Source organism: Synchiropus splendidus, chromosome 5 (genome assembly GCF_027744825.2).
Source record: "Synchiropus splendidus isolate RoL2022-P1 chromosome 5, RoL_Sspl_1.0, whole genome shotgun sequence".
In the NCBI taxonomy this organism is placed as follows: Eukaryota; Metazoa; Chordata; class Actinopteri; order Syngnathiformes; family Callionymidae; genus Synchiropus; species Synchiropus splendidus.
This window is the reverse complement of record NC_071338.1, coordinates 28,050,749-28,076,898: the sequence shown is the minus strand read 5'-3', so window position 1 is coordinate 28,076,898 and position 26,150 is coordinate 28,050,749. Positions and strand designations below refer to the sequence as shown.

Genomic DNA, 26,150 nt, shown 5'->3' with positions numbered 1-26,150 from the left:
TGTAGCAACACACACTGATCACTGGGATTAAACAATGTCCAGGACAGGCCAATCAAATCAGAGGGGACATGTAAGTTTATTTTCTCACCTCGATTTACCTTTAAAAATACACACGCTCTGTCCAGTTGAAGCTCTCTGGAATGCTAAACTCACATAGATATCAGATGGAGCACTGGGTCCGATGCCAAAACTAACTAACTGGACTAGATGAGCTTGAGAGGACTGGAGGGAATGAAGACAAATGAGTGAGGCATTTGTTAAAGAGACAAGCGGAACGGTGACAGAGAGAAGAATGAGTCAGATTCTCCTGCAGCTGTCGGGGAGTGGACATTCCGGACTGAGACGCTGGGATCAGCCGAGCCGAGGCGTGGCAACCGCTCTGTTTTCGATCAGTCGCAGAAGAATGTCACGTTGGAAATAATGAGTGAGCCCCACAAATCAGCTGTCATATTTAGCATCATTACTAAAAACAAATGGCTGAACAAGTGAGTGTCATGGAGAGTGTAACGGCGCTGTTCATTAACTAATCGCTGCGGAAATGCTTTGGGAAGGTCAGACCACTAAATGATTACAAGCATGTTTGTTCCACACATTAAGACGCAATTACAAGGAATAACAGTGGTATCACGTTGACTTAATGGTTAGAAGGCAGCATGTTTTTCATCATTAGCGCATTTGCTACTTATTCTTCCTAATGTTTGTCAAGACATATGAAGAACACCATAGTCTGTACTGTATGTTTCTACATATGTGATATGACTACACATATTTCAGTGGTGCTTCTTGAATTTTAAGAGGGTATGATGGAAGTGGCACTGGTTATGCAGTGTTTACAGCTAGTTTTACATGGTTTTTGACTTCCTATGACACTCTCCTTGGCCAAGATGGCTGTGAAAAGATTTGATGACAAAATATTTCGTCATTTTTTTTACATTTTTTATTAGACTCAATTTGTGTCCTGCACATTAGTGTTTTATATTTTGAAAATTAGTTTTTCCTTTCTTTTCGATATCTAGGAATCCTAGCACTTGTTGCTTATTTCAGTGTTGAACATGTTTTTTTTCGTTTTGTCTTTTAATTTTTTTTATATACAACTGTCCAATAAATATCCAATCGAAAATAGACAAATTAATTGAGGGGATACGTTTTAAGTTTTTTCTCAATACTGGAAAAGACAATACACTACAATAAACATAAAAAAATTACTTCAGTAACTTCAGTTATTTAAACTTTGATCTACTCTTTCTTCAAATTTCATATATATACAAATACTGAAATCAACTCCTTCAGCATCCACTTTCAAATCATCATTGGTTTTCAGAACATCTCCAACACGCAGCTGCACTGCTGTTGTGACTTAGAAGGCTGCAAGAACGTCTGCTCCTGCGAGGTTTTGACGCTAAAAACAATGCCGGCGATGAACCGCCAACAGCGTAGGCGCTAAACGGTGCATAACAATAGCATCCCTCGCTCTGCGTAAACAGAGGGTCGAGCACTGACAGAGGGTCGAGCACTGACAGAGCCAGACGTGTAGCCAGAGTGGCTACTCCGTGCAGTCTTTTCCCTGAACACACAACCCTCTTCCAAACAAAATCTAGCGGCAAATTTTAACAATATAAATTTCAAGGTGAATGTGTGTGTGTGTGGGATTGGTTTATCTATTCTTGAGAGTACCACTTATGGGGAAAACACATCCTTGAAAGGACATTTGGCTGGGTTCAGACTGTTTTGCCAGTTAAGCCAAAGTTTGCAGGTTAAAACTTCAAAATAAGTGTGTGATTATAATTGGGTTTAAGTTTGGTTCAGGTCCTGGTTGAGGTTAGCCATGTGTTTTGGATGGTTAGGTTTAAGCTGGGGAAAGGGTTATTGCAACCTCACAATGTCCTAACAAGGATAGAAATATGAACTTGGGTGATTAGACAAGACAATAATAAACACATATGAAGTTTAATTCACAGGATGTGATGATCACATATGAGAGCTGGCCTTGAACAACGGGAAGAAGCTCACCTCAGACTTTTGCTTATTCCATCGGATGCAGCACAAGCCACCACTCTCATGTCTGTTTTGCTTTTCAACATGTTTACACACATTCAGACTCAACAATGATTACAGTCAGAATGATAATCTTTAAGCAAAGATGAACGACTTTTCCATAAAGCAACATTTACACGAAGGAGCAGCAACAATCCGACTACGGTCTCACCATTTTAAACCTCAGCTGCTCACCCACACCTTTTCAGACAACAGCCTCACATGCTCCCTCTAATGCAGTTTCCCAAACTGCTTGATGCATAAAAACCTGTTTATGAAAAAACCTCCATATGAAAATTCCTGTGCATCTTTTGCACGGTACTGTGCACAAATACAAAATCTATAACTGAAGGGACCAGTGAAAGATATTCAGCTCATCATACAGGTTTTCCATGTGAATTGTTGCCATAGAAAACCACTTGTAATCACATGACATGCTGAAAAACAAATCTGGACTAAACAACGACCTCTCACTTCATTAAGCTTTTGGTTGACTAGTCGACAGTTATGCTTTAGTCGCTTTATCTTTTGAGAAAATGAACCTTGACGTACTTAGAAAAAACAACATGCCATGGGAGCATGACATGAAGAGACAGGGCCTGTGAAATTGAAGCAAATACAGTTCAACACACTGTTTACTGTAGTCACAGGTCACTGGCAAAGTATCTGTCATTTGGGGGGTCAAGCTTTGATCAACCCTGCAGCAGAAGTGAAAACCTTAAGGACACACTGAAAGTAGATAAAAGTGGATCGGATATATCTCTAGAGATTAAACACTATCTCCCTTTCAAATCTGTCTGCGTGGCAGGTGAAAGCGAAAACCTCCTAATTTTTCATTTCGAAGTCAATTGATTTAAGGTGCTTTTGATGAATGTTTGGCTAACAATGGTAGAAAAGGATAAAGCTAATGGCTGAATTAAAAAACATTGCGTGTGAGAGAGTGTATAAATAATGTTTGCACAGCCTAAGTGTGTGTGTATGAAGATAAGGGTTCAGCCTCTGCATACATCTCAAAGAGGCGGAAGTGCTGACAAAGTGGTTTAATCCTCGCTAAAATGAAAAATGTGGTGCGAAATAGGTACTGCTCCCAGCACATGCCAAAATGCACAAACTTGAGAGAGAATGCTTTTACGTTGTGAGGAGATATTTCATTAAAGATTTTGGAACTTTGCATGACAAAGACAGCCACAGGTTTGAATATAGCTGAAGGCAAGCCGCGAGTTCGGAGCAAACGGAGCGTCCACAATCTCTCCACGTGTTGGTGCATATTTCCTCCCCAAAACACAGAGCTAATTGTTGAAACTATCTAGAGTGTCCCTGGCTCTCGCCCCAAGAAGTGGGGAAGACTCCAAATGAATAAATACGTGCACAATTCCGGGGCTCCACAGTAGTAAGTCACTGATGTTCAGTGTGACCCTGGGAAACAGCAGAACAATGGGCCTTCAAATCTCTATCCCAAAAACAAAGAAGAGTCAGCAGTTTGAAGAGGCAGGTTAACAGATATTGCGGTTGCTGGTGCTCTTACTATATGTGTTCATGAATGACTTCTCCGCAGGCTACCAGCTGCAACGGCGCTACTTCATTCATCAGATGTCAGAATCTCCCTGGGAGCGGTAATTGGAAATTTCCAGGGTTCAAGATATTTAGCGTTAATTAGCTGCATCGCACAGCGGGTAAGTGACAAGTGACACCCCCCAAACCGCTCAACACATGCAGACACCACATTTCACGCCCATAGTGAGCTGGCCAGACCTCAGGATTTCCAACTAGGAAATGACTCTGGGAACAAAGTTAAAAGGTTAGAGGAGGTGTGCAGTCGTCATTAATCCTTCTGGCCTTTTCAACTATGTCAGGCCTCTGTATCTTTACTGTCCTGAATTCAGCTGTCCTGAAAAAGCTGAAGCACCAAACTCAATCTGGTTTGCGAATGAAGTTGTTTTGGGCAGCGATTAAAATCGCCAAAGGAAGAAGACAAGCGTGCTCTTTTTTCGATAAGCGTTGTTATCATTTGTTCTTCTGAAATGCAATGAAAAAAACATGCATACTTTAAACTTTGCTGTTGAACTGACATAGTCAGATGGCTAAAGTCCAGCATCACGGGCGACGAAGCCCCACAAGTGAGTCAAAGGAACCACAGGTCGGTCGCTGTGCAAGTTCACTTTTCAATCAGCATTCAGAAAATATTCACAGGATTATTAAAAGGATGCATCGCATTAAGATTGTCATTGTCATTGCCTCCAGAGGGGAGTTTATCTCTTGTCTAATTTTAATCAACTGATTACTAAGATGTAGTCACTTCTCTCTTGAATGACTGTAGAATTTCTCCTCCGTGATACAGAGCACATCAAACAGATCCTACTAGATAATGGGCTATGATCGGAGATCTTTCTGTGGAGTGTGTCACGTGATCGTGTGAGATTTGTATGCTGTCATTTCGCTCAAACGAGGTCAGCGTGTTGGCTGTGATCCTCAGCTGACAACCTCTGAAACTGAGTGGACATGACTGTGTCTCAGTCAACACTCTTCATTCCCTGGTTTGAGGTATTTCAATTTCGGCTCGCATTTTACAGGACCACATCATTTTGATTGCGGTACATTTTTTAAGTCAATGTTCTACCTCATATTCTGAAAATTGACGTTTCATCGAGGCTCATCTAAAGACTAATATTTGTCACTCAAACAGGATATGTGTGCAGCTTAACAATGGTTTAAAAAAAGGACTAAATGTTTCAGAAAATAGTGGTGGACGAATTGCTACTAAACATAAAAGCACAGAAAATTACATGTTTCATGAATTCTGCCCAAAATAGTCTCTATAAATTTCATTTACACTATGCATATGGAAATATTTGTCAAACTCTCTCATTTTGACAAGCAGGCACAATGATCTGCATGGCAGCGATGCCTTTTTATCCTCGCGTGTTCACTTCCATTGAAGCTTGAGTGTTTGAGTGCGGTGTTCTCATTGTGTCACCGCATGGTGGTCGAATCGTGCGTCAGCCTGCCCTTAATGGAGGTCAAAGGCCAAATCAGTTGGGCAGTATTTTCGCTGAAGCATTAGTTTCTCTGCGTAGGTCCTCAGAGAGCATGTTTATGAGCCACGAGGCACTAAAAAGGAGGTCAGCTCCTCAATGTCCACTGAAATGTAACATCACAGTGTGGGTTTCCTTTGTTTGACTTAAAATGTACATGTCAGAATAATGTAGTGCAAACGCTGATTGGAATTTACCCCAAATTTCCACAAGAAATTTGTATCACGCAAAACATATTTCAGATTAGGCGTCTCCCTTCTAAGCTCCATTAGCTCAGTGTGCTGACATAAGCTTTGCAAGTCCAGAGCAGAGACGTTCCCAAGCACTGACGTGCTCAAACCCCCTCACCAGCTCCCGCTGCACAGTCGCCACGACTCCTCTGATCTTATCTCGCTGCCGCTCTCTGAATTTTTGGTGTGTGTTTTTGAGCCTTATTTTGTTCGCTCTCAGGTTGCCGCCAGCTCCAGCCTGGTTAATTACAGTATGCTGCAGCTGGTGGTGAAGGAAGAAAACTACCTTCGTCAGAATGGATTTAAATAATGATCCCAGAAAATCAGCAGCGCTTTTATGAGTGGACTTTTATCAGCCCCATGTATGTATATTTCAAAATGATTCTGTGAAATAATGAATGTGACCAGAACCTCTAATTTAATAAAGATGATCTGTAGCAAGCTTTAACAAGTGTGAAGTGATGCGAGTCTGGTTCTAAGACTCATTTACCATTGAGAAGATAAATGTCCCATGTTACCACATGGTTGTGGTTATCTGGTCAGTAATAAGATTGGATTTTACTTGGATTTGAAGCAGAGGGGGATGTGCATCCTGATAAGTAGATCAAGAGTTCTCAATCAGACCAAAAATGTTCTCAAGGTGTTGATGAATAAGATCATAAGACATCCACACTGAGAAGTGAGTTGCACTTCTTCTGTGGTCAGACCCAAACGAGACCAAGTTTGATTTGGATTCTGTTTTTCATTTGGCAATGGCTGTCTTGGATAGACACTTTTGAACGGTCAATTAACCATCTGTCTACAACACCTCAGTGATTCACAGCTTCACGAGCAGCAATAACCACCACAGACTGTTTTTTTTTTTAAACAAAAACAGAACCATCACAATTTCTACAAAGACTGAAGGACCTGTGTCATAACACCAGGCGGTTTTAAAATCTAATTTAAGGTCTTAATCAGAACATATTGAAAACTCAGAGAGGTTAGTACTAAACTTGACTTGAGACAAGCTGCATGAGTTTTTTAATAGAACTGTTTCACATCGCTGTTCCTGTTTACATGCATAACTGCATAACATAAGACTTCAATTTTATTATGCTGTTTTGTCAAGAAGTATTCACTACAGAAGAGCTTTAAAGAAGTGTTCTGACATACTTGAATATCATTGCACCAGATTAACATTGATCAGAGAGATTTTTCCACTGAAGAGACAAAATAATATAATGTTGCATAAATATTTTGTGGTGCGCTTAAAAGTCTACGGTCTTGAGAAGCTATGGACAGATTTCGGTAAATGTGTGAAATGGGATAAGTGATCCAGATCACGGTATATATATGGCGACTGTAGACTTTTAAGAGCACCACAAAATATTTATGCAACACTATATATATATATATATATATATATATATATATACATATATATATATATATATATATATATATATATATATATATATATATATATATATATATATATATATATATATATATATATATATATATATATATATATATATATATATATATATATATATATATTATATACCATGATCTGGATCACTTATCCCATTTCACACATTTATTATTTCTTTTCAAAAATGCACATTCCTGATGACAGCAACAAAAGCCAGTCACATTCGTCACAGGAACAAGGGAGTTGAGTAAAGTCGGTTTTCTTTGTTTTTCCTTCCTCTACTGGTCATTGTTCTTTATAAGGCTCTCTGAGTAAATTGTTTTACTTCTTACTTGGCCTCAAGAGAGACATTGCACCCTTAAAGTGACCGAACGCGAGGTGCTATCGATTGTCCTTCGCTGTGCCTCTCAGAGGCGAGGACGCATTAAACCTGTTATGAGTCATTAAGAGCTGCAGGCCTTTAAATCTCACCTGTCTAACTTAAAATATATCGACTAACTTGTTTTCTCTTTGAAGCGGCCTCTGGGTAAGTACTGATGCCAGTGCAGTATTGTGTCTGTGCGTGTGTGTGTGTGTTTGTGTACACTACTGTGCTGAACAGAACACAGGAGAGCATGTGTCAACGAACCTACGCCGAATCTGTGTGTGAATGTGTGTGAGCCGACTCGTCCTCTCGCTGCCCCGGAGGCTCAGAGCCCATTTCCTGTTGTGCAGTGTGATAAGTTTCCCTGTCAGATCCTCCCAGCACCACTATATTTCTGATAAGCTCCACTGCTAGTTTTCCCGACCTCTGGCACAGAGATCAATTTGAGATTGATTCAGAATGCCCTGCTGGGCCGAGCTGGAAGATCAATTTGAGATGGATTGTTCACACCAGGGGGGGCAATGACATGCAGCGGAGTGCTCTCTTGCTTCCCCAGCTTTTCTTTCCACGCCCGCTCTCTTCCCCGCTGTTTCCTTAGCTTGCTGCCTTATCTACTTGTCTTTCAGTTGTTTCACACTTGTCCTCCATACTGTTGTTACACTGAATTAACCCTCATCTCTCTGCACCCCTTCTTCATCAATCTTTATTCATGCTCTCCTTCTCCCACACACCCACCTGCTTCTTTAACTTTTCCTCTCCACAGAGGAGGAGGAGGAGGAGGAGGAGGAGAGAGAGATGACTTCATTAGCCACCACAGGAGAGTGATAAGCCGGAAGGACAAGCGTGATAACTCATCTGCCTTGGTAATGCACAACGGAAGACCAACACATTCACACAAACACAAACCTATTCTCGTTTGGGTCATTTCCGCCCTCCTGCCTTGAGCTATTGGTGTCACTATCACTGACTCATGACCTCAGTCGCTCTGAACATTATCGCCCTTTATCTCCACTGTACTGAGCTCAGCGGATGCTCTCCGCTGCCATCTTCTATGACCTTTTCTACAGCGGTACCATGCACCCCTGACTGCACTGACCTTTAACTAGACAGCAGTTCATGTGGGTCGCACAACCTTAATCATCTGTACCATGACAAAGCCAAGAAAAGACACAGCACAGGAAAGGGAGGAAGAATATAGAACTAAGAAAAAATATAAAGGATACAAGGTTGATGACCACTTTTAGAGGTTCATCTATTCATTCTTTAAGCTACTGTAACTTATACATTCACAGGATTTCTGGGACCTCACTTGTTCTTAATATGAGAACATCAAACGCGTCCTATGTTGAGAAGTCAACCTTACGCCTTGCATGTTCTCACATTAGGCTTTCTATCCTTCTGTGGTGTAGCCTAACACTACGGGATAGCAACTATTTTGCTCTATATAAAACAATGATATATAAAGTGCCTCAAATAACTGTGCACTTCAGTCATCTACAGTGAGAGAGGTGGAGAGGCACATAAGGTGCTATATATACCATGAGACATCAGCGGTAATATAGCAAAGAACGCTTCCGATCATCTCCCTGCGCCCCAACTGCCCCACTTCATGGAACATGCAACGCAGAAGACCGAGTTCGATGTCAACATAGGACATCCTCGTCCTCATTTGCCCTGTGTTCTTCACCCAACTAGACAGAAATTTTAAACCCAGATGTGAGTGAACGTTCTTGCTCTTTCACCCATCACGATTTTCACAGTACGTAGTAAGGCGGCCCGAACTGTGTGCACCAGAATGTAACCAGCAATATGTTTAATAATGTCTAGACGGGTCTTCTACAAGTTACAGAGTTAGTTCTCTGAGAGTCTCGACCACATTCAAGCAAAACAGGTATAAACTGACTGAAATATCTCCAACTAAACAAAATGGAATTGAATCACAATTTGGGAAATCTGAATCAATACCCAGGTCTATCCAAGGCGTGAGATTTCATTGGTGCTCAAGGGATCGAACAATAACCAATTCTCCTCACATGATGTGACTGTTGATTGCAAGAGAGAAAACCAGACGGGTATGAGATGAAGAACAAGGGTGGGCATCACAGGGCAATGACAGAGAAAGCTCATGTTTAGATGTGGCATGTGTGGCACTGAGGACGTGCAGTAAAGCAGGGCAGCTCGAGAATCTGAGCCTTGAGGAAAATACGCTGTGTGAAATAGCATGCTGTTCTATGGTTGACCCTGTCCAGCAACTAGTGCAAAGGTGAAGCTGCTAAGTGAGAAGAGCAGACGAACATCCACTCATCAGTGGAGATATAAAGACAACTGCAAAGCCAAGTGATTATGTCTCTACAGTGCAGGAGTAGCTATTTAGTGAGAGCAAACTGTCATCTCTTGCCCTTTCCACTTTTAAAAGAGACTCTTATGTGTCATAAGCTGGATTTACAAAAGAAATAAAGGGCCTCTTATTAAATATTTCCTTACATGAGCTTTTCCACTGTGCCTCATTTAAATGGTAAATTTAAGTGTGTGCTTTCACAAAGGTTTGAAGTCAGGTTTGGCACAAGCACATGACAAGTCTGCACGCTGACTGACACCTGGTGAGTTTCTCCCAAAAATAAAAAGGAAATTCATAAGCAGACAGCTTCAGAATATCGCTCTGCTCTCTCTTCACTGATGAGTGTGAGCGCTTGTCAGATCGGTTTAGACCTCGATTACTGAAATCGTCAGCTCAGAAACACGGCGCCCATTATATCCTGGAACTTTCATATAAGAGGATTTCAGATGTTATTGAAACTAGGCACTCTGAGGATTTCTGCTGCAGGTTGAGCCTGCAACTGTATGTACACAACAGGAATGCATTGTGACTGCTTTTATTTCACAGAAATTTCATGAAATTATTTTCATTTCATGACTTTGACTTTTAATTCAAGAAGCTAAAACTGGACGTGATGACGCCCGACAATGAAAACTATTTTGATTATTTTGCTGCAGTGTTTTCAGTTTGCCCTGCTAACATGACACTTTTTGGCTCACTGTAATCCGATTGAATTCTGCAGCCAAGATTAAAAACCCTACCTGTGTGAAGATTTCTGTCTGTTTTTGTGCTCCCTGTGCTTTTAAATCGCCATGGTGAGCCTGTGCGTGATTGCACTGCACGAATCTGCGTTTTCTGTGCACCCACTCTACAATCCACTCCCAAGTGAATGTGCTCAGGATTAGGGATCTAAAGAGCGTGAGAAGATGATTAATTTCTTCTGTGCTTCCACCCACTTTTTCAGACTTAACATGCAAATCTAGCAAATCTAAGGAATCCCAACATTCACTACATACTTTCCATTTCAGAGCTTTATGCTTATTATTATGAAAAAAGGGTGTTGTGAATTATAAAAAATAATCACTGACATGAGTTAAACAAGCATGGATCTGTTGAATATTAAATACATTATAAAGCGGTGAAAAGGTCAGAGGTTAGAAATTGTGATGCTTTTTGACAGATCTTTGTATTTAAAACATAAATATGTCTCCTGGTGACGCCTCTAAACTTGAGGCATTCTCCAACATCAACCCATCCTCACGCCCACGGGGTAATATATTGACGTTGGGAAAGTGGACTTCTGTGTCCTATACTGATGCCGGAGGCAGCCTTCAGCGTTACATGTTGAAATGCTTGGCTTTCACTTGAAGCCCATGTACCACATGACCCCACAGAGGTTGGGGTTGGGTAAGCTACGGGATGGAGCTCATTCCGTTCTACATGTAACAACGTGTCAATTGCTACTTAGAGGCCCTCAAATGGCTTCAGTCATGGTGAGGGGTTGTAAACAGTAACGTGCTCCCCCCTCCAAAATATTGCACCATGTGAGTGAAGATGTGTTCCTCATATCAATGAGTTTAGCATAGAAATCAGTAGTGACAGAAGAGTGGCATCATTAATTCTCTAGTGCTGCACAAACGTGTGGGTAAAAAAGCCTAATTCCATACACAAAGGAGTTCAGTTCAGGTTCACTCCGAACGACGACTTCTGTTTTTCTCGCTCTTATGGTTTACAAGATGTAGAGCTGGCTTTTGTTCTTGGAGGAACAGATTTGCCAAATCAAGTCTGATGGCATCAGAGTCACCATTGAGAATGAAAACACTGGTATATTAGTAACACAGGGCCCCAAACTCACCACACTTCATTAAACTTCATTTCGCCAAGTTGCCGACATAAGCAGAAGAGGGGAAACTAACTGCTGAGAAATTCATCAAGAGAACGGTTCTAAAGCACTTTCCTACAAACGCCCTACACTGAAGAGGCGACATTAACTAAAAAGCTCAACTGTGACAGCATAACTCCGGAGAAACTGCTTTAAACATGATTGCCTTTGTTTCCCATCAACGCATTCCTCCTGTCTGCCGTTAACGCTGAAATAACAGCCAGTATTAAGTGGGTCCCTTTGACCTGGCGCATTATACTCTCGCTGCTGTCACCGTCTCTAAATGATGATCTTGTGCTGTGTGTGTGTCTGTGTGTGTGTGGAGCTTCAGCCGCGGGTGTCTGTCAGAACAGCTGGCAGTCAGCAGCATTTTGACAATCGGGGTAATGCAACAGAAATAACACCATGATAATTCATCCAGAACCTTTCAACCGGATTAATATGCCTTACTTTCAAAATGTCTGTCACTCGAAACCCTGAAATAACATTTTAAATTGATTAGTGTAGTAATCGCTGTGCTAATTTGGGAACACGAGGGCATGCACCAGCTGTAATGTACCGGGATTATTTGGCCATCAGATTAGTTTTGCAATTTGTGGAATCCTTCTCATCATAGAGGCTGTTCCTACAACTGTACACATCCAACAACGATGCCTCCATTTGGCCTTTGGAGTGGGCCTGATGGATGGACCAGCTGCATTGTTTTCATAATACCCCCTCAAACTACCCCATGATCTGATGACTGAGCAGCTGAGAGGAGAACAGCAGCAGGTGAAGAGACATCGGACCAGATCGACCGTCTGTAGATGTTCCCGTCATGCAGCATTTGGTCTCAATATAAGTTCAACATTACATGGCGATTCAATTGAGAGAAGCTGCAGAATAGTAGAACGGGCTCTTTCATGCAGCAGAAAAGCTGTTTCAAAAGTTTTTTTTTCCACATATAAAAGTGTGTGTTACTGTTACTTACAAAAAGTGTAGAATGTCACTGAGCGGCAATTGTAATGTAAAACATTAGCAAAAAAAACAACGTGGAGGGCGTTACCACAGTTTAAGACTCACTAAGTCAAGCATGAATAAAACATGCTATTTAAGCTTTAAATTTAATTGGAGTGAAAAGTGAAAACGTTTTCCCAGTATTACGTTTTCCTGCTCATCTATTTCACACATTCAGAGGATGATGTAATTTTGCATATCAAGTACAGACAGATAGATAGATAGACAACTCATACATCAAATATATTCATCTTTCACATGCGCATGACAGCTTTTGTTCCTAATTTTTGCACACTGCCTTGTTTCTTCGTTCCGGGCAAACTTCTTGAGGATTTAACTAAATAAGCCAATATACATTTAGGCTGGCGCTCCCCTCCCTGAACTGCTCGCTTGGCACCTGAGACCGTTTACACACCACAGTGAACTTCTCGACATCATGCAGTTCATCAAACGGCGGCTCCAGCTGGAACATCTGGACTGTGAGAATCTTATCACCATCTCTGGTGCATCCCTAATTCCACAGCTGGGGTTCGCCTAGCTAAAGGCGACCTCTGACCGACAGGACGCATCAGGGATAAATGAAGCCGCACACGGTTTGAGAGTTGCTCCGAGCAAACTGCAAACAAACTGAATGTGAGTGACAAAACAGCGGGAGAATAATTTAGGTTGTGAAATAATCCTAAAATAATAGTTTGTCATAATGTCAGAATGTACATATTTGACTATTTCATAAATTCCATTTGCAATGTAATGCAAAAAACCCTCTGTCGGTTCAAGATTTAACCTCTGACCCCACTAACCCGAACACACAGCACTCTGCATGAGTGCCTGCGACCCGGATTGGCACCTGTGTTTGGCAGGACACACTGCTGAGGCTGGAAGAGATTACATTAGTTTAGCGTTGTAAAAAGCAGTTAGAAAGTTTGTTCACAGCCTAATCTGGGCTGCCGGCAGGAGAAGTTTTGGCCGCTGCAGTGAGAACAGAGGGAGAGGAAGATTTGACTCGGTGCTGCAAGCGACATGGAGCAGGATTACCGGAGTCCGGTTTGTTGAGACTCATTTACATTTGTGACTTCAGCGACATTGCAGTCTTCAGTTTCGAGGAATTGAAAATGCTGATTGGCTTGAGCTTATCTACTTCTCATTTACCGGGCAAACTAATGCAAATTAGTTTTTGGTTTTTATGCTTGCATTCAAGCTCACATCATGTTCAGGGCTTATCTCTTCAGGGCAACAATACGCCAGAAGCTGAAATTAGGCAACTGTCAACAAATGCTAAGCGCTCGCAGGAAGTTGACTTAAGCTCATGTCATGACTATGTATTATCAGGTGAGCTCAGGCTTTATGCAGGCTGATACCTCAGGTGTGTTCCGGCAGTGTGTGTGTTTGTGTGTGTTGTGTGACTAATCTCATTAATGCATGGTCGCACAGAGTTGAATAACTACATGGTGGAATGGGCAAATAGCGTTTAAGGCTTAGCCCGAGATGGTCAGAGACGGTCGGGGTGGGTGGGTAGGAGGGAGCCTGCTGGAGAGCAGGATTAACTTAGTGTGCAGCAAATAATATAAAACGCAGCAGAATGTCATATTCATGCACCTGATAGTAGCAAGCCCAGCAGTGAGCTGCCAAAAAAATCTGTTAGAATTCATCAACATATGTGAAGTCAATTTATGCAGCAACAATAATGAGATTGACTGATTAGAGTCGGAACAATCTGCTTGATTTCGTGGTATTCCTGTTTGTCCTGATTATCTACAGAGCCCTGGTTATCACAGGGAAATTCTGTTTTTTTAATAATTTGGCTGTGACTGTTATAATAAATGCAGAAGCAGCAGCAGCAGCTTCTTTGGAGTACATCCTCCTCTACCAGGTAAATTTGAATACAGTCTCCTAATCATCAAGCACTGCTTTAATTATAACATTTGTATCTCATTAAAGTTTTATTATACCGCAAAGTGGAAGAACTGACAACACAATGAAACTAGAAAGGCACTAGAGAGAGGACAGACCTGACCCCCTCATCCCCACCCATTATTATAGCCCTACATATGTCACTGTAATTCACAATAAGCTCCAGAGTTCCTGTAATAGATGAGAGCTGGCATCACAGCGAGACAATAAAAAACTGGTGGCAGTGGACTTAATCGCACAACAATTTAAAATAAACTCGCTCACATTTGCGTTCTCCATTAATGGTCATGTGCATGTTTTCATTTCCTCTTCTCTCATCTCTCCTCACTACTGTACTAACTAGCACATCTTTGCCGGCTGACAGGAGAGTTCACTCTCTCCATGATATCACACAATTCTCCAGTGGCAGAATGAACCCTCTTGTCGGTCTTAGTTCAGCGAGTTAGGGACCTGTGAGAAGCAACACAAGATAGTGTAGCTTTATAGAAATAAAGTATGTATGTATGTGACAAAATAAGGTGGTGACGACAAAAACCACAACACCTCAAACATGCATTGACCATTTTAAGGCTTTAAAACAAATGTGTCGGTTGAGTGACTAGACGAAGACAGAAAGCCATGTTTCACTGGGACAACATCACCATCTCTGCAATCGTTCATGTGTGTATGTTCAGCAACACCAGCAGCCATAAACAGTCATCAGATTTAATCTCTGTGAGCAGCAGACGATAGAATAAAACATTGACAGATGGAGAGCGTCAGCCTGGGATCAATAGCAGCAACATGCACGACTGCAATGAAGCTAATAACAAATAATGCAGCATTGATCGTTCGAGTGAAGCCACTGAGTAATAGATGAAGGGCTGCAACAAATAATGGAGTGGAGTGGAGTGGAGTGGTGTGTGTGCGTGTACTTCTTTAGCATGCCTCGTGGGGACCAATTTTTGCTAAAACACTGTTCTTTTGTGGGGAACTTGTGCCTTTGTGGGGACCTTTAATCGGGCCACACAGGTCCAAACCTCAATTTGTAGATGAAGACTTCAAAATAACTGGGTCAAGTTTGGTTCAGAGTCCTGGTTAAGGTTAGCCATGTGTTTGGATGGTTAGGTTTAGGTGGAGAGGCTGGGGAAAGGGTTACAGCAATGAAAAACCTCACAAGTCTCTACAAGAATACAAACACGTGTGTGTGTGTGTATATAGTATACAGTATCAACAGAGTAATCAACAGAGTGAGGATATTTTGGCTGATTCTCACTTTGTCAAGTCTCATTCTGAGGGTTAAACCAACAAAATACCTAGTTTATTATACTTGGGTTTTAGTTTGGTTAAGAGTAAAGGTTAAGTTAGCCATTTGTTTTAGACGGTTAGGTTTAGGGGGAGAGGCTGAGGAAAGCATTATATCAATGTATGTCAATGACGGTCCTCACTAAGAAAGGAAGACAAAAGTGTGTGTGCGTGTTACTCACTCATAAGCGGACCTCTTGCTTGCTGCCCTGGAGCGGCTGGACTTGAATTCTCCACTCATGCTCATGTCTGCAAGAAAAGAAAGAGGATCCATAAGAAGAGGTTAAGAGACGAAGCTCTAACTCATGCGGTCGACCGTTTGTTAATCGATGATGTCGGTATATTATTAGTTAGTTCATGCAGGTCTGATGGAAGCAGTTTGCTTGGCTGAGGATCATCACCTCTAATTCACTGACCATTATTCTCAGATTATGGAGGAATATCTCGTGATGGTGAGAAGTTGTTTTTGTGTTGAAGAAACAAGGGCATGCCAACATAACCAAACGTTCAGATCACATAGTGAAATTAAATGTAATAAGCAAGTGCAAAAAAATCCTACTCCAACTCAGTGTATCAACTCAGCATCCCTCATTTCAGATGTTCCTCAGGGACAACTAACCATCGGCCCTCTTGATTACAGGACACGCCAGCAGCTCAGTGCTCATGCTGGTCACTTGGCATTGATTCACCAAAAACAAAAGGGGAAAAGGTGAAAGAAAAGAAAGGGAGAGAGGGGGGTGGAGGTCCGTCTGACAGGGACAGACGGACGGTGAATGGAGTGTGACTGGACAAGCTGCGCACACACTCACACAGCATGACAGTCAGATGGCTGCAAGCTACAATTAATTAAGTTTGGGTTTGAAGTTGGGGAAAAAAAACATGTAACACATGTCTGAGCTTTCACCTCCTGCATCTAGATTTTGCAATGACCTGCTGGATGACTTTGTCAGAGCCAGGAGAGTTTCTCATTGTGAACGGCTGAAATAACTTGCTGAGTTTCTGTTTTTAAAGAAAATGAATGACATTGTAATTCAATTTTTAAAATTGAATTTCATTATTATTCTGCCAAGTAGCTGTTATTTGTAATCTACGGAGCCCCTGAGGGGACATGACAAAAAAAAAGTGACGTCGTACTTCGTACTTCCTGATCAAACCACCATACAGATGGAAAGTCAGTGAAGTTTCATTGAATTTTATTTTGAAATTGGACTAAAATATGAGGACATATAGTCTGTGCTTCGTCGCCATAGGGGCTCCGTAGTAATCGCTACTTCTACTACATTTCAAAAACCAAAATGTCTGGTGCAGTGAAGTATTACTTTTCCCATTCAGATTCTCATTCATAATTTCCAAAACAATCCTGGTTTTCTCCCAAAACTTCTACATTGGTCATCAATGGGAGGAAGAAACAAAACTCCAGAATTTCACCAGCACATCAGGCTAACAGCTCATCCATATTTTAAACTAGAGACTCAATTCAAAGCTTCACATGTAGCCATACTTCTCATCTGTAAGTCTGTATGAAAATACTTGCCAAACCTTTTACAGCTCAGCATCACACATAATGAGAAAGCCTCAAAAAAGCAGATTATTGCCCTGCCTTGAGAGTGTGACGTCACCTTGAGAAATGAACTGGTCATAACTCTTCTCCACACGCTGTAAGAAAATGGTGCATTATTGATAAATGATTTATCCAGAGCTTGTGGACACGGTCGTCCTCTTTCTTGTGTCGTGCTCTGATTTTGTGTGAGTCTCGGCCAATCACACCACCCAGTCCCACTGACTTCAATACAAATTCTGGAGCTCGTTTTCAGACAAAAAGGCAGCAGATACACACACACACACACACAAGCACACACAGACATGTTTGAACCTCTATCCTCGTGGGGACCTCTGATTGCCAAAATGCTCTCCCAGCCTCTCACCCTAAACCTAACCATCCAAAACAAATGGCTAACAATAACCAAGACTCATAAGCAAACCTAAACCCAATTATAATGACCAATTATTTTGAAGTTTTACCCCTCGAATTGAGGCTTTCACTTGTGCGGACCGGCAAAAATGTCACCACAATCCAAAATGTCCCCAGAAGTAGGTCTGTTTCCAAGAATTGGACTCCACAAGGATAGTCATACAATTATACAAGTACACAAATACGGTAACTGACGCAAACACATAGAACAGACGTTTGTATTGTTATTCTTGCAGGGACATCCTTGCCATAACCCTTTCCCCAGCTTCTCACCCTGAACCTAGCCACGGAAAACCTTAAACTTGCGCTCAATTAGAATGGCTAAGTTATTTTTAAGTCCTTATCCTCAACTTCTTAACCGTGTGGGGTCCGCCCAAATGGTCCCCACGAAGGCATGAATATATTTCGATCACACAGACACTTAAAGACAAAGATACATCCATACACATAGGGGATATTCACACACACGGGTAAATGTTGCATTCGCACGCACAATTTCTTCAGAAAATGAATAGTCAAGTTCAATGTTGGATACAATGTATTTTTGCATAACTGTGTGAGTTGCTGATCCATGAATTACAATCCGTCCAACTACTGCTTAACATTATAAAAACGATATATGGCCAAATCATACATTTTGAAAATCATCAGAAAAACAGAGAGAAGAAAACCATTCAGCCTCCTGATGTGCGCCGCTTGACCATTCAAATGTAGTTGACTCAGGTGGTAGACGGTAATTGCCAGGAGCTGAAAGCATTCAGGATAAAGAAAATATAAAACATGAAGGGAAACTACTTGGAAAGCGAGGAGATTTGATAACCTATAATAAACAGAAGTTCATCATTCATTCATCAGTTCTGATTACTGTGTGCTTCTTGTGAACCAGGTCACAAAATAAGGACTAGCACACGCTTTCTAAAGTAGAAGGAAACGCTCGGTATGAACCTGACCCTTTTTTGTGCAACATGGCATATTTAAGGGCAAGTAGCATATAACAAAACCCATTAAAGGTTTTTGGATCAGTCAACAATATATAAGGGGCATCACTGAAAGCTTGAGAGTCAGACGATGTCAGCAAGAGTAAAGGACAGCAGTGAGGGCTGCCATGATGAATGGTTTACAGACTGACAGAGGCAGGAAGCGGTAGTGACAGAGATGAAGATACTGAGGCTTCCATAGAGTGGAAAGGACAAGAGCAGATCAGGGGGACAGGTTTGGAGATAAAGTTAGGGAGGGCATGGATAGGACACTTGAGGAGAGACAGCAGACAGGTTAGATGAAGAACAATAGGCACCAGGTCAAACAACAATGAGATTCACGGACGAGGTAAATGAGGACATGGAAAGGATAGGAATGACTTGGTGGGACTATCGAGAGATGATGGAGAAGGGTGACTCACTGTGGCAACCCCTGCTGGGAAACGTCAAAGGAAGAAGAACAGTCAGTGTGGCTGCTGAAGAAGTATTCAAGGTAAACTGCACCCACAGCGACCCCTCTTCTAAAAGGAAAAGTGACTATTGCTTGTCATTGGAACTGTCTTCTGTCCCTTTCTTCACTTGACAGAAGATCTAATTCGGTAACACTTTGAACTTAAAAATCATAATGTAGGTACAGCGGACATGGAGTCCTGTTTGTTCTCTAAGCGTCAGCGTTAAAAAAAAAAAGTTAGAAAAAAAAGTAGCGCAACGAGAAGTTCAAAAATAATCCACCTCCAAGTTTGTGAAAATTGAGAACTGTAGTTTCTAATGTGTTTCCTGGGCAACATAACACATTCATGATTGACTGCATGAATGAGTCATTACACAGGAAGAGAACTGGGGATGCAGCTGAGCTCGGCTGTGAAACCACAGGAGGTAATCACTCTGCTATTTGGAAAACAAATTCCTATATGATGCATTTAGACACGCCGATGCCGGCCCCAGCAAAAATGCAGATCCACGCACAAGCTTTCAGCCTGAAGCTGAGGATGGCAATTACAGTAGGCCGGTGTAATCCGTTTTCAAATAATACCACAACTGAGGTAGGTGATTAAACTGAAATCCACCACGTAATGGGACCTCTCATACACAATTGTCATCGTCAAGATTGAGAAAATATTTATCTGCAGTACGTGCTGGCTAGTAAGCGCTTAAACTGTGCAGCCGGATTTGCATTCTGGTAATGAGGATACAATATTGTTAAACAGTCTTTCTTCTGATTGGCTTACATTACTTTCTGTCACATATATATATTTAGGATCTAAGGGTCGAGTTAGAAAGGGCAAGGTTGTAGATAGCAGATGTTTTCTGCAGGGATAAGATAAGAACCTCGGTCACCAGGATCAGGCTCAGAGTAGAACCGCTGCCACATTCAGGGAAAACAGTTGAGGTCTTAGCAGGATGTGTATCCTAGACACGCTATAGAGATTATGTCTCTCAGTTAGCCTGGGAAGATTCTTCCAGTCGTGCTGAAGGAGGCTTCCAGGGAGAGGGAAATCTGGGCCTCTTTGCTTTGGTCACTGCCCCCACAACAATCAGCCGCGGGATTACTAAGACTAGTAACTGCATACAACATCAGTGAATGGTGTTGTGAGTTATTATTAAGTACAATTACCTGCCAATAATTACAGGAGAAAAAATAATTTGAAGTAAATAGCCAATGAATGAAAGGCGATTAAAAAAACAAATATGAAATAATACATGTCTTAATACTTACTATGAAAGAGAAAAAACAGTGTACCAGTAAACTGTATTGGAAAGTTAAATTAAAAACACGAATAAAAATAACCTCTGTGGAAAAAATTGAATTAATAAATAAAACACAAGAGAGAGAACACTATGCTTTCAAATAAAAATTCAGCAAAAAATACCGTCATCAGATAATAAAAAAAATAGATCCATAAAATTCTAATCAAATTAAGGCAAGATTAACAACCAAAATAACTAATTTTTAAATGAAAATTTAAAATACGATAAAATTATAATCAAATAATAATTTCACCTGTAATATTTAACTTCAATGACGAACGAGTAAATGCAACAGTGAGATTTGTGTAGCATCAATTCATTTCACAGCCTTTAGCTTCTGTTTCATTTCATCCAGATTCCAGCACCAGGTCCTGAAGCAGCTGGTGAAGAACTTTGGCGCTAAACCCAAACCGACAGCAGCGTGTTTGTAAAATATGAGCAGAGAACAGAGGATACTTGAAAGTCACACATCATCAGCCATAATGGCGAATCAAGCTTTTGTCATGTTCAGCAGTCTCTCGCTGCTCTGTACCAACAGAAACTGGGCCCGGTTCCCAACCCTGAGAGCCAGTGCGAGCTGGCTCCATCTCACTACCTGGACACTAAATTAAACAGCAGCACTGTGGGAAGCAGCTTGCGCTTATTTGGAATTTCGAGTGAAGGTAAGAGGAGGTCAAGCGCTTCAGCTTGACTGAACAGTCAGCAGACGTCCAGCAGCAGGACGGCTCTCCAGCTGCCGTTTTACCAGGCTGCTTTTGTGAGAGCCAAAATGAAGAAAACAGGAATGGTTCAAAGGCCGAGAAAAAATAAAAACAGAAGTACTAGGTAAATCATGAAATGCTCACAAGAAGAAGGAGAAGAATTTTATTTAATGGGGAAATAATAACATAAAAACCCACAGATATACTATATAAAAATACACTATAAGAATGACAGAAAAGGGGAATGTAGATCTATAATATTCTATTTTTTGTGCCAGGCAGCTAAAGCAGAGAATTAAGCAGCTTCAGCTTCACAAGTGCACAAAATAAAATGCTAAAAATGTCAAAAGAGCATTTCACAGATCCAGTTGACATATTCTTTTGGGATAAAGCCTCATAACCTCATACGCACATACACACGGGAGAACACAGACTTGCACAGCTCAGGAAGAAATGAGTTGATGTGCCGGAGATGAAAAAGATGTTCTAAATTCATAAAAATTGACTTTTCAATCAACTACTACTCAAACCACAAATTCTGCCACAAAGAACTGTAGTGGTGAATGTGACAGACAGTTGAATAAAGCAGGAGCATGTTTGTTGGCAGGCCAAAGCTGATGCCTGAAATTTTCCAACTCAGAAACCCAACTCGTGCAAAAATGAGGCTGTACACTCTCTGTAAATCTGGGGAGGTCTACGCGCAGTGGCATGCTACTAGGGCTGCACTGATCAATCCATCGGCTGGTTTACAGTGTCGATATGGGCATTTATGACATCATCATGGTCGGCCGATCGAATGGCAAATATAAGCTGTTTTTATTTATTTATTTTAAGATGTTATTTATATTTAAACGCCATGAATTATACCATGATGCAGACGAGCGCAAGGCTGGATTGAACACCGTCGCCATCTTGTGACGTAAGCAGAGGTACCAACTCTGTAAACAAGCACGGCTGAGTGCACGGAAATGGAGGAAGAGGGGAGCAATATCAGCAAAGATTTGAGTGATTTGTCAACGTTTTTTGTCAACACTGCTTCTCTTGGAATTGGTTTTAGAACCCGTTTCAGGCAAACATTCAGGTCAAATTCAGACTGATGGTTGTCACTTGTCCCTCATTCTAATAAGTTGCTTCATCCATTTCTTATGATGCCCTAAATATTTTGGGGAGAAGAGAAAGAAGAACTGTTAACAATCGAAGATGTGCTCTAGATGTGCCGTACATGTCCAAATAACCCTTATAAAACCAGACTACTGGTTAACATTACCCTCAACTAACTACACTGTTCTCAGAGAGGGGCCAGCTCTGAGAAATGACTTCACTTTGAAACATCACAGCAATAACAAGAATATTTTACACACTGTTGGCAGGCTTTTAGCAAGTGGGGTGCCCTGGTGTCCTGTTGACTCCCTCAACTGAAAAACATGCAAAACAGGACCCCCGTTTTTCAGCAGGACGCCCGAAACTTCCCATCATAAATGCCTGTATAGTATCCTAATCGTACTGCATACTGCTTCCATGAAACGAGCTGGAGTCATTTCGCTGAATTAGAGCGGTACACCAATTGTCATGTCTTTGTGGAAATGCGGCTTTCGGTCTCGGGCCACATCTGAGTAGCGACACTTGCATTTGATAGGTCGACTGACTGTTATTGTAAGTTGCCTGACACATCAGTTGAGGGTCTTTAATCAACCTGAATGTTTATTTTGTTCTGTGGTGGAATATGTTCAGCATATTTTCATCATCATCCTTCTACTTTTATTTTACTCCTCTGTTGAGTGTCCTTAAACGATCTGTATGGATCAAATGAATGCATTAGCATTCATATAAATGTGCCAATGATTCAAGTCCACTCATAAATTACAAAGAACATGCGTCACAGGCGAGGTGATGGAAGACTCACATTGAAACTTCAGTCACTGCGATAAATAGGAAGGGCGTATATTTTATACCACTTAGGTTCAATTAGATAAACAAATCAGCAACTTCCTGTTTTTGAGTGGCAAACAAGGTCTCATTATTGGACATGTTTTATTAATAAAATTCGGAAGCTCAATGATTGAAAACGCTTTGATGCTGTCTCAGAATTGTGTCAGCTGAGAGCGTTCGGACCTGCTCAGGTTTAAAGGTCTGAGGGCACATTAAACCAAAGCAGACCAGCCACAAACATTCACAGTTAAAATAGACAGCATTACATGAGTGTTGATCAGATATCATTTTCAACTGACCAAGGGACCAAAGGGCAAGTGCAGTAGGTTTAGAAAAAAAAAAAAGAAGAAACATTTTCTATAATTGATGAAGAGCCTGCTGTGCAAGTTAAGCAGCAGTTAATTTAAAGGACACACCACTACACAGCAACTTAATTGTAAGACAGAATCTAATGATAACACATTCTCTGCTGGATTTTTATTTAAGCAAAGCTTTTCTAATTCACTAAAAAAGAGATGCACTTCAGTTTAATGAGCAGGTTATTAAATCCGTCGCACCGCCTTACGTCCTGACCTTGTCTAGGTGAGATAACAGTTTCAATCTAAGAGACTTTCCAGGAAGTTTCAGCCACTAGCTGTTTACCACCATAAACATCAGACTGAGCAGCAATTAATTACAAGACACCAGAGATCCTTGCGTGCCGGTATCATATCATCAGAACTGTAATAATAAGTCTTCAAAATTTCAGGAATGATTCATGCCCACATGCACACATGCACCTATACTCACATCTGGGGCTGAACAGGGTCATATCAGTGAGGCGGAGGAGCAGGCGGGCTGAGGTAAGAGGCAGCAGAGGATGATTTCTTTGCCCGTCTGTCTCTATGTCCTCTATGTGTCTCCCTGCCTGTGAGTCTCAGAGTGATCGTCGGCTGGCTGCTGTGATACTACTGAGTCAGAGACAGACCAGCCAGAGAAGCACAACTGGGCTGTACCAAGCGCGAGTCTGTGACAGGGGAGGAGAGGCCAGTTCCATTAGCGGGGACGTAGGAAGAGCTATGGAGATAATAGAGGTTTGTTTTCATAGTCATACTTGGGTCTTATTCAAACCTCGTACCTCACATCAGTTTCAATGTTGCTGAAAGATGTTGTCAAACCCATATATCTGAGAAATCCAGCAGAAATGGAAACAATGTAGACATCAGTCTCTGAAACTCAGACACAAGGTTGGCATTCGCATGTGGGTGCCGTATATTGTAAATACTTGTAACTGTTTGAACATTCGGAGAAATTCTATTGCAATCTGGGTTTGTTAGTTCATTTTCCAAGGTGGAATATTGATACCAGAGACCAGGAACGTTTTCTACTGGACTGCAACTATTATGAAAACAGTAGTTAAAAAAAGAAAAACAATAATAAAAAAAGACTACAGCCTCTGTGTCAACGGCAATAACAGTAAATGCAAAATGACACGAGGGAAATATTACAACAAAGATAAAAAACACAACAAATCAGTAGTTTGCATAAATCATATTGCAACGACAAACTGAACATGTGGCTGTAAAAACACAGATGTTTAGCAAAAGTTCTCAATTCCTATTTCTTTTCCTGAGTGGACTTCATGTATCTGAATCACTTGGGAAATGAGTGCAGCAAGTGCAAACATGTATTTTTCCTATGTATTTAACCTGTGTTTAGTTAATCAAGATCAATTTAGAATATCCCTCTTTCAAGTTCTTATCTTGTGTAGTTCCTCCTCGTCCAGTGTCGCCCTCAGCATAAACTCAGGAGATAACATTCCTCGTTCTTGTTTCATTGGCTTCTTTATTTATTATTTCATCAATACCTCTGCCTGCTAATGGCTCTGTCTTGTGGATTTGTAAGGGAGGAAGCAGTCTTCCTTGTTCAGCCCTTGTTTGTATCTTTTCTTTTTTGTTCCCTCTTCTTATTTATCTCTTTGAAAAACACTGCACTCCCTGGTTCACATTTACAATTAAATTACTTGGCTTAACAGGACAAGATGGATCCAGAAACACTACTCGAATGCAGAATGTAAAGTGACAATGATTTTAAGTCACATATCACCAAATCACAATAATTCAGACAGGCAGACTCATATACCGACTTATTATTGGGTGTGGACATGTAAAAAATACATAATCCTGTAAATAATGTTCTTAAACGTCAATTCACACTGCCTGCCCCAATAATCCTGATTCAGTCCCACCAACAATCAAAAGGTTGTTCTCCAAGACAGACATCTCCTGATCGCACACGATTAAGCATCACAGCAACAGGAAAATACACAATACACATGTATCAGATGTGGATACGTGTCATTAAACTACCGCGGGCCTGTCACACCTGAAGGGACGAACAAGTTGAGAGCAGTAGTGAATGAATAATATTTATTTATTTCTTATGATCAAAAGCTAATATTTTACTGTTATCGGTGCAATAAATAAACAAGTAAAAAATCCCCCTTTGCATCAGTCAGCCCGCTTCTTGTCTATGTTCCGTTCCACGTCACAGTTCAAGCCAGAAGCGATGAATACAAATGACTCAGCAGGACGACCATGAGGTGGTGTTACTGTTTCATGTTATGGATTTTGTAAAACAAATCCCCCCTGAAAATGCGACTCATAGTCCAGAGTGACTGACATCTGTTTTTTTTTTTTGTTCATCATGAGGAATTTTTTAAGTGCCACGTATTGTCATAAAAATATGGCTTTCTTTTTGCACAACACAACGGAAGAAAATTAAAATGAAGTGCAAGGACCGTCATGATATAAGCATTAGAATTCATTAATTTAAATGTAGTTTCAACTATCAACTAAGAACTCGAAATAGCATTTCAGCATGTGGCTGCACGATATCACTACAATAATTACAGGAAATTAGAATAGTTCAGCATTTTCCTGCCTAAAAATGAGGGCTGCCACGCTAACAAGAAAATATGCCAAAAGTAAGTACTCAAAAGGCGATGGATAATTCAGCAGTGATTTTAGTGATACTTCAAACCCTCAGCACAGAGAAAATGAGATTTCTGACACGCACTGTTCCGGCCCACAGAAGGTAAAAGGAAGACAAAAGATTTCATAAAAAGTCCTCCTATTTTCATTCTTTAGTACATTTAATCCATCCCGATTTGAATTTGCATTAGAAAACCTTTTAGCCGAGACCCTGTTTGTGCCGTCACTTCACCGCTTCATTTGGACTGTGTGGCAGTTTGGGAGAGAATAGGCCCGCAGGCTGTTTAATCTTCCTGCCTTCTGAAGAGACGCTTTCATGTCAGTTTAATTAGCTTCTTTAACAACCAACACAGGGTGGGACTGGCTGTGAGCCCGACTTTAAT

At 41.1% G+C, this 26,150-nt stretch overlaps 1 protein-coding gene across 2 annotated transcripts in view; it reads right to left on the bottom strand.

Moving 5' to 3' along the window:
• LOC128759178 (heterogeneous nuclear ribonucleoprotein C-like) overlaps nt 1-23,728 on the bottom strand; it is a 40,683-nt gene extending 16,955 nt beyond the window's left edge. For both annotated transcript variants that reach the window (XM_053865943.1, XM_053865942.1), the window contains exons 1-2: nt 23,585-23,728; nt 15,650-15,716 (exon numbers count right to left, since the gene is read on the bottom strand). In XM_053865943.1, the coding sequence (XP_053721918.1) occupies nt 15,650-15,716; nt 23,585-23,606 (89 nt within the window). In that variant the 5' untranslated portion in view covers nt 23,607-23,728. The remainder of the gene's footprint in view (nt 1-15,649; nt 15,717-23,584) is intronic.
• Nucleotides 23,729-26,150: the final 2,422 nt, after the last annotated feature.